The sequence below is a fragment of the Gekko japonicus genome, unplaced genomic scaffold, assembly GCF_001447785.1.
Source record: "Gekko japonicus isolate JY-2015 unplaced genomic scaffold, Gekko_japonicus_V1.1 scaffold2383, whole genome shotgun sequence".
NCBI classification, from domain to species: domain Eukaryota; kingdom Metazoa; phylum Chordata; class Lepidosauria; order Squamata; family Gekkonidae; genus Gekko; species Gekko japonicus.
This window is the reverse complement of record NW_015174909.1, coordinates 356,458-365,834: the sequence shown is the minus strand read 5'-3', so window position 1 is coordinate 365,834 and position 9,377 is coordinate 356,458. Positions and strand designations below refer to the sequence as shown.

The following is a 9,377-nucleotide window of genomic DNA, read 5'->3' as shown; positions in this document are numbered from 1 at the left end:
AAGGCAGGGGTGTCAAACATGCAGCTCGGGCTGGATGAGGCCCCCAGAGGGCGTCTATCAGGCTCGCAGTGGAACTGGCTGTCCTTTGCTTCTTCTTCCAGTTCTGCTGCTGCTGCGTCATCGTAAACACAAAGGTTTTTTTTAACTTAAAATAAAAACATGTTTAAAACATTAGCACTCTTGCAATATTTTGTTTATTTAACAGTGTCTGATAACTGACACCTCTTGCTCTGAATTATTGCATCAAAATGTCTGTGCTGTTGCAACCTTGAGTGTGCTGTTCAGGTGTGTATCTGTAAGCTGCAAACCTACGATGACGCAGCAGCAGCAGAAGTGGAAGAAGAAGCAGAAAACAGCCAGTTCCACTGTGGGCCTGATAGAAGCCCTCTGGGGGCCTGATCCGGCCCCCGGCCCCCATATGTGACACCCCTACTCTAAGCTGTGGAGTCTTGTGAGCGAAAATTCTACTTTGTGAGCTACTGGCATTAAAGTTGTGAGCCCGCGATTGGTCTGCTGCATAAATTAGTTTGCTCTGGAGCCATCCTTCCTGAGCCAAGACTGAAATGTGTGAGCCAGAGGCTAAAAAACTGTGCGCTAGCTCACACTAACTCAGCTTAGAGGGAACCCTGCTCATGAGCTTTTCAAAGGGTTGTCACTGATGCTTTTTCTTCAGTGTGTTCAGGAGGTAAGGGTTTAAGCAAAAGCCATTGCATAATTAAATATAATCCGTTATTTTTTCTTGCAGGAGGAAGGTTTGTAACAATCGAGAAGTAACAGATATCTGAGTAACCAATCAAACAGTGTATATTCCAGCAAACGAAGGATGCAGGGAAGATGATGCGTGTCTAAATGAATGGTGCTCAGCTCAGGGGATGACGACCAACATCTAATCTCAGATGTATCTCTGCCTTCGTCGTTGTCTTCTGATGATAAAACGGAAAACTGAGCTTACACTTAAAGAATGCATGGTAGAAACTGCCCCAAGGCTTACAGAAGAATTGGTCTCGCACGGAAAAAAATGCTGTCTGATTCCATCTCTGAAGGTTTCTGGCGAATGTTGACTTCCAAATACCTTGTGGCTGAAGGTCTGTGTTTGGATAATAAAAGGAAAGTGAGTCAAGCGCTCAGGCTTACATGTTGACTTTCATTGGGTCACATTCCCAGAAAGTAGAAGACATAAGGGTAGCTTGACAACTCGATTGGTTTACAGGCATATCGCGGCAGAAGCTTTTACTGAATTTGCTTGAGTGAAACAGTCTGTACGCTTTTACCTCCTTCTGCCCCGCTCCCTCCTCCAGTGTAACAAGTCCCTGCTTTAAGTTTGCAAGCTCCTTCTGGAAAGTAGTTTTTGAATTCCCCCTTTGTATCTCGTTTTTTTAAATACCCTAACCCTGGATATCCGCGCGCCTCTTCTGTAATGATGGTCTCTGAGAAACAGAATTTGCGGATCCCCGTTCGTAATAACGAATTATTTCGAGCCATGGCTGTGATCTGAAGGTCCTTCTCGTCTGCTGGGATTTCGTTACCGAGGCAAAGACGGAGTTGACCCCCCCACCATGGCAGAGAAGTGTGATTACATCGCTAATATGTACGGTTATGACCTCGGTTGCCGCTTCGTCAACTTCAGACCGTTGGGCTTGGGCGTCAACGGGCTTGTCCTGTCGGCGGTTGACAGCAAAAGCAGCCGGAAAGTGGCCGTGAAGAAGATCGCCATCAATGATGCGCAGAGCCTGAAGCACGCTTTCCGCGAGATCAAGATAATCCGCCGGCTGGACCACGACAACATCGTGAAGGTCTACGAGGTGTTGGGGCCTAAAGGAGCAGACATTCAGGGAGACTTGTTCAAGTTTAATACGGTGTACGTTGTCCAGGAGTATATGGAGACTGACCTGGCCCGACTCTTAGAGCAGGGGCCGCTGTCGGAAGAACACGCCAAGCTCTTTATGTACCAGTTGCTCAGGGGGTTGAAGTACATCCACTCGGCCAACGTGTTGCACCGCGACTTAAAGCCAGCCAACATTTTCATCAACACAGAGGACTTGGTGCTGAAGGTCGGAGACTTCGGATTGGCGAGAGTTGTGGATCAGCATTACTCTCACAAGGTGAGCCCCTAGACTCGTTTTGGCTGCTTTGACCATGATTTGGAGCAATGCTCCCTGTAAATTGTGGAGTCTTGTGAACAAAAATTCTACTTTGTGAGCTACTGGCATTAAAGTTGTGAGTGAACGGTTTGGCTACTGCATGAATTAGTTTGCTCTGGAGCCCTCCTTCCCGAGCCAAGACAGAAATGTGTGAGCTGGAGGCTAAGAAACTGTGAGCTAGCTCACACTAACTCAGCTTAGAGGGAACACTGATTTGGAGAATCCCACGCCAGATTTCCAAGCTCAAATAATTTCCAGAATTTGTAAGATTTTATTGTTGACTTATTAGAACTTATTCTTTCCATTTTTACTCCACCTGCTTTGCTTCATAGAACTTTAGGAAGACAGTCTCCAGATCCACACCCACAATCCGTAGATTTAAAAAAAGACTATGTTCTTGAAGGTTGTACTTAGTATAATTCTCAAAGTCTTAGGACAGGGGTCCCTAGTCTTTTTGAGCTCATAGGCACCTTTGGAATTCTGATACAATGTGGTGAACACAGCCACAAAATGACACAGCCACGACATGGCTGCCACGGGAGGTGGGGCCAGCCACGACAAGGCTGCCACAGGAGGCGGGGTCAGCCACGACATGGCTGCCACGGCTTACCTTTAGTCACACACGGAAGATGGCAGCTGCTGCCAAAGCAATGCTTTAAAAAATCTGCACAGATAAACAAATCTCCAGTGGCCAATCAGAAGCACCATCTGGCCCCACCCAATTTCCCCCCAAAACTGAAGGGGGAGGGGAAACTGAAGCAGCTGAACCCAGTGGGGGCGGGGTCTGGCATCCCTATGTTACAGTGAAGTTGTGTGATGTCTGGCTTTATGGTTTTGACGTTGGCCCAGTTGCAAAGCTGAGAGTTCTTTAAATTGGTCTGGTAGAAGAATCCCAGCTCAGACGATGCGGCTGGCACAATCCGTTCTAAAACGGGCCTTTGAACTTCCCACTTCTGTAAATAGAATGGAAGAGCGGTATTGATCAGGCGGTACGTGGAGGTTAAAAATGGCCGGCTTCCTCTCGGGGGCGGAAAAGGCGTCTTCTAGCATAGCCTGTGAAATCTGGCGTGTTAATTGGATCACAGAAGAACCTCTGCAAGGCCGGAGGGGGTCTGACCTTCCAGAAATGCGAGAACCAAAAAGGGGAGTTCGTAGGAATGAAATAGTCAAGAACGTTTGTTTCGAGGATACTCCAGCTTCCGCAAGACCTTTTAATATACGGAAGGATAAGGTGAGTCTTTGTATTAGATGACAAAGGTTCAATATGCAGGACAATCTTGGCTCTCCAGCAATTTTATGTGGTCCATACTGCCAGGATTTGCCCTGTGAAAAAGAAACATAGAAATATTCCGTACTTCAAAACGGTTTAACAGAGAGGAGGAGGAGGAGGAGAAGATTGGGTTTATACCCTGCCCTTCATTCGGAGTCTCAGCGCAGCTTACAAACTTCTTTCCCTTCCCCTCCCCACAACAGACACCCTGTGAGGTAGGGTGGGGCTGAGAGAGGTCTTGACAGAAACTGCTCTTTTTCAAGGACAGCTCTTGTCAGAACTATGGCTTGCCCAAGGTCATCCGGCAGGTGCAAGTGGAGGAATGGGGAATCAAACCCGGTTCTCCCAGATTAGAGTCCGCGCACTTAACCACTACACCAAATTGCTATGTCTGAGCTCATGGGCTTCTAAGTGGCAAATAAGCTGGCAACCAATAGGAGGCTCACCATCTGTGTGAGGGCCTTGCTGGGCCTCACGGTGACATCATTTCCAGTGTGACCAGGGAGTGACATCATCATATGGCTGGCGAGGCTGCAGCAGTAACCCGATGGAATGAGTTCACTTCCTGGTTGCACCAGAAGGGATGTAACGGTGTCAGGATGTGGCTGGTCACCCCACCATTTCACCGGCTGTCTAGCTGAATGGCAGTGGAAATGGCTGGCAGAGGGCAAGCAAAGTGCCAACAGTATAATATCTTAGGGCGGGGACTCACAACAAAGGGATCCATTTGGGAGCAAGGTATTCTTCAGCCCACATCTGGAAAAAGCACCTGTCTGTAAAATAGCATGACCCCTGAAAAGTGCTACAGCCAAAGTTAGGCTTTGCGGGCAGAAGGCGAAACATCTGTCTGGGCTGTTTAGCCACCAAGTGCTCCTTCATTCCAAAACTGCTGCATCCCTTCATATAGACAGCTAGCACCTCAAGGGCAAGGCTATTCTGTAACCTGACATGCTTGTTTTCTATGGAATGGGGAGTTCATTTTATATATTTAAAAAGCATTAATTCATGTGAGTTATGGGGCTGCAAACTCTGGGTTTGGAAATACCTGGCTATTTGAGGGCAGAGCCCGGTAGGGGTGGGACCTCAAGAGAAGAAGAAGAAGAAGAAGGGGAGGGACCTCAAGAGAAGAAGAAGAAGAGATTGGATTTATACCCCGCCTTTCTCTACCGGAGGGAGTCTCAGAGCGGCTTACGGTCTCCTTTCCCTTCCCCTCCCCACCACAGACGCCCTGTGAGGTAGGTGGGGCTGAGAGAGCTCTTGACAGAAACTGCTCTGTTTCAAGAACAGCTCTTATCAGAACTACGGCTTGCCCAAGGTCATCCAGCAGGTGCAAATGGACGGGTGGGGAATCAAACCCGGTTCTCCCAGATTAGCGTCCGCGCACTTCACCACTACACCAAACTGGTATAATACCACACAGTCCACCTTCCAAATCAGCCATTTTCTTCAGGAGAAATTGGGAAATGTTTTAAATAAGTAAGCTATCTATGTAGTCTGGCGATCAGTTGTCATTCTGGGGATCTCCAGCCCCCACCTGGAGTTGGCAACCATAGATCCAGCCATACTTCAGCCCTGTCAAGTCCCACTGATTTCTGCTGGAGACGGCAGCACGTACAGAAATCTCTTCAGCTAAAACAGAAAGGACATACCACCCTAACCCTATCTGTGTTTATTCAGAAGTAAGTCCCTATAGACAAATAACTAGCATTGCCAACCTCCAGGTGGGGCCTGGAGATCTCCAGGAATTACAACGAATCTCCAGACTACAGAAATCAGTTCCCCTGGAGAAAGTGGCTGTCTGGGAGGGTGGGCTGTGAAGCATCACACCCTGATGAGGCTCTACCCTGCCCTCGCTAAACTCTACCCACAAATCTCCAGGAATTTCCCAACCTGCAGTTGGCAACCCTATATTGCTGCCTTTAGGCCCTCTGGGCCTGGATTTTTGTAAGGCTTGCTATCCTGTGCCTTCCTTATTTGGTGGTCAGTCCTATAGGATTCAGTAGGATTTGTTTCCGAGAAAACTCAGAGGCTAAGATGCTGAGCTACAGACCGGAAGATCTGTCGTTTGGCATTTCGTGACCCGAGTGCCACATGACGGAGTGAGCTCCCGTCTCTGGCTCCAGCTCCTGCCAACCTAGCAGTTCGAAAGCAAGAAGTTTTTGTTGTTGAGTCGCACAGTCGAGTCCGACTCTTCGCGACCCCATGGACCAGCTCCCGCCAGGCCTTCCGGTCTTCCGCCGTCCTCTGAAGTTTGCTCAATTTCATGTTCGTTGCATCGATGACACTGTCTAACCATCTCATCCTTTGCCGTCCGCGTCTTCTTTGACCTTCAATCTTTCCCAGCATCAGGGTCTTCTCCAGTGAGTGCTCCCTTCTCATTGGGTGGCCAAAGTATTTGAGCTTCAGTTTCATTATCTGGCCTTCCAGGGAAATGTTCGTTGCATCGATGACATTGTCTAACCATCTCATCCTTTGCCATCCCCGTCTTCTTTGGCCTTCAATCTTTCCCAGCATCAGGGTCTTTTCCAGTGAGTGCTCCCTTCTCATTTGGTGGCCAAAGTATTTGAGCTTCATTTTCATTATCTGGCCTTCCAGGGAACAGTCAGGGTTGATTTCTTTGAGGATTGACTGATTTGTTCTTCTTGCAGTCCAAGGGACTCTCAAGAGTCTTCTCCAGCACCATAGTTCAAAAGAATCTATTCTTCGGCGCTCGGCCTTCCTTATAGTCCAACTCTCGCAGCCATACATGACTACTGGGAATACCATTGCTTTGACCATGCGGACTTTTGTTGGCAGGGAGATGTCTCTACTTTTTATCATGCTGTTTAGGTTCGCCATAGGTACCACTTTGGTGGGAAGGTAACAGCGTTCCGTGCACCTTGGTGTTTAGTCATGCCAGTCACATGACCACGGAAACGTCTTTGGACAGTCCTGGCTCTTCGGCTTGGGAAGGGAAACCTTTACCTTTAAACATGGATAGGCTTATATGCTGCAGAGAGAGAAAACTTCACTGAGTGAGTGTTTACTGGCATGTCATTTGCACCTTCCTTGCACTTGTGTAAGGGCCTGATCCAACCACTTCCCCCTTTTGTGCAACCATCTGTAGCACTGGGATGTCGTTAAGTAGCAAGGAAAGGGGTTGGAGAGAGTCATAGGGCAACTTACCTATGGAATGGAAAATTCCAGCACAAGGAATGTCCTGTTATGGAAAACTTTTGATCAATGTAAACGCATCCCCCCCCCAAGAGCCTTAAGCGTGGGCTCAGTTTATATGCGTGATTTCCCCAGATAAAAGGAACAGATGGACAAGAGGAGGAATTCAAAGTATGCTCAGCAATTTTGCCCCAATTATTATCATCTTATCCCCCCCCCCTTTCCAACAAAAGGGTTTGTTTGGGATGTTTTGTCTAACATGCCTGCCCTGCTTTGCCAGTGAACAATAAGAGCGGTGCCCTCTTGGCTCTAGATGCCCATGTGCTTATGTAAAGGAGCAAAACAGTGTGGGTCCCTGAGGTCTTAAAGGGCCAGTGTTCTGCTCTGGGGTCACTGAGCTCAAGCACATGAGAAGCATCAGGAAAACTGAGCCGTTGTTTCATGCCAAAGGATCCTACAGAAATAGGAAACAGTTGCAGCACTTCTCTCTCTTTCTCTCTCTCTCTCTCTCTCTCCCCCCTCTTTTCTCCAAAGACTACAGATCAGCATAAATGGGGTTCCACCCCATGTTTAGCCTCACGACAACTTTGCGAGGTAGGGTGAGGTTCTCTTGACCTCCTTTCCCCCCAATCCTTTTCAAGTGCCCAAACAGGAGTCTTGGAGACTCTAATGTGGGAGAACCAGGTTTAATTCCCCATTGTTCCACATGCAGCTGCTGGGTGACCTTGGGTGAGTTACAAGTTCTTTCAGAGCTGTTCTATCATGAGCGGGTCTCGAAAGAGCTCTCTCAGCCCCACCTACCTCACAGGATGCCTGTTGTGGGGAGGGGAAGGGAAAGGAGACTGTAAACCGCTCTGAAATTCCTTCGGGAGTGAAGGGTGGGGTATAAATCCAATCTCTTCTCCTCTCCTCTCCTCTTCTCTTAAAACTGGAGATCTCGCTCCATTTTTAACACAACTAGCTTCTCGAGACCACAGTTGTTACTGAGTGTTGGTTGGTTCAATACTACCTAGTTCGGGTCAGAAAGGTAGAATGTCCAGTAAGACACAAAGTCATTTAGGTTCATTTTTAGCCTAGTCAGTTTTAGGCTGTTAGAACGAATTTTATATATTGGTAGTTATACAAGATTGAATTTACATTTCAATTCCCCCCCTGTTTACCTGCAATGTTATGTAAAGTTTAGTATGTTTGTTATTCAATAAAATAAAAATAATTAAAACAAAAACAAAAACTGGAGATCTCCTGGGGTTGCAGCTGGTCTCCGGGCAACCGAGATCAGTTCTTCTGGAGAAAACGGCCACTTTGAAAGGGGGGGCCGTATGGCATTATACCCCCTGAAGCCCCTCCCTTCCCCCAAACCCCGCCCTCCTCAGGCTCTGCCCCCCAAACATCCAGGTATTTCCCCACCAGGCGCTGGCAACCCTATATAAGATTTGCCTAGGAGAAGAGAATTTTACTGCAGCGACTGGTTGGCCGCTCTGTGAGACAGGATGCTGGACTAGATGGACTACTGGTCCCTGATCCAGCAGGGCACTTGTGTTCTTACCAGGTGTGAATTTCCCCCATCCAAAGTGCTACATGATGGGGAAACTCACATCCGGCTGTGCTTTCCTTTCTGCTCAACTCTTAAAGGCACAGAAGACTTCCTGTGTTTGGATGGGCTTCCCACCGCAGTGTTCCCTCTAAGCTGAGTTAGTGTGAGCTAGCTCACATTTTTTTAGCCTCCGGCTCACACATGTTTGTCTTAGCTCAGGAAGGAGGGCTCCAGAGCAAACTAAGTTATTCAGTAGCCAATTCACCTGCTCACAACTTTAATGCCGGTCGCTCACAAAGTAGAATTTTTGCTCACAGGACTCCACAGCTTAGAGGGAACACAGCGCCAGACTGGAAAATACCTGGAGATTTTTAGGCCGAAGTAGGGCTCTCAAATTTCGCCAAATCGTGGCAGGGGATCCGCATGTCTTTGCAGAATTCGTGCCACGGGGACAGTGAGATATGTTGCACCACTGTCACCAGGACATGACGCTACACCGTCATGTTTGGAGCCCCGTTGCCAGAGCGACGCGTAGTGTCATGTCCTGGCGACGCTGGGTGCAACGTGTCTTGCCGTCCCCACGGCACGGATTCTGCAAAGACATACGATCCCCCGCCGCGACTTGGCAACCCTAGGCCAAAGCCTAGGGTTTGGGAAAGGGGGGAACCTCAGCAGGGCATAATGCCATAGGGTCCTCCTTCCAAAAGCAGCCATTCCCTTCAGGTGCACTGATCTCTGTCGCCTGGAGATGAATTGTAATCTCAGGAGATCTCCAGCCACCACCTGGAGGCTGGCAACCCTAAGTATCGATCAGGTAACCTGATGCTCTTAAGCATCCAGCCTTCTAGATTTCCTTGTGTCCCACCTCTGTCTTTTTTCCTGTGGTACACGTGGCTGAAACAGCCGAGGGGATTGGGTTTGGGGTTGTTGTTTTTTGCAAAACTGTGCTGAGGGCATCTCTTTGGCTCAAAACATGTTTACTGTTCGCCGTGGTGATTTTTATTTAAGGTAACTGTAGTGTATTCCGTATTTGGGCAAAAAACGCAGCCGTCGCCAAGGCTTGGTTTTTCTGCAGCGGGCATGCTGCTTAATTCTGCCTGGCAGGATCTTGGCAGGTAAACCGTGCCAGTGTGAGTAGCCATCCTGCATCCTGTTCTCTGCTGTAACAGCATGATTTTATCTTCCAACCTGTCTCCGTGTCGCTGCGTTCCAATGGATCTGTACAAGAGAGAGCGCAGAGAGGGAATGGCAGTGCAATAGGACTGCTTGAAAGGAATGC

At 48.4% G+C, this 9,377-nt stretch overlaps 1 protein-coding gene across 1 annotated transcript in view; it reads left to right on the top strand.

Annotated features, from left to right (window-relative positions):
* The first annotated feature begins 1,080 nt into the window (after positions 1 to 1,080).
* Positions 1,081 to 9,377, top strand: part of MAPK4 (mitogen-activated protein kinase 4) — an 84,926-nt gene continuing 76,629 nt past the window's right edge. The window contains exon 1 of the mRNA XM_015425027.1: positions 1,081 to 2,102. Within this exon, the coding sequence (XP_015280513.1) occupies positions 1,557 to 2,102 (546 nt within the window). The 5' untranslated portion in view covers positions 1,081 to 1,556. The remainder of the gene's footprint in view (positions 2,103 to 9,377) is intronic.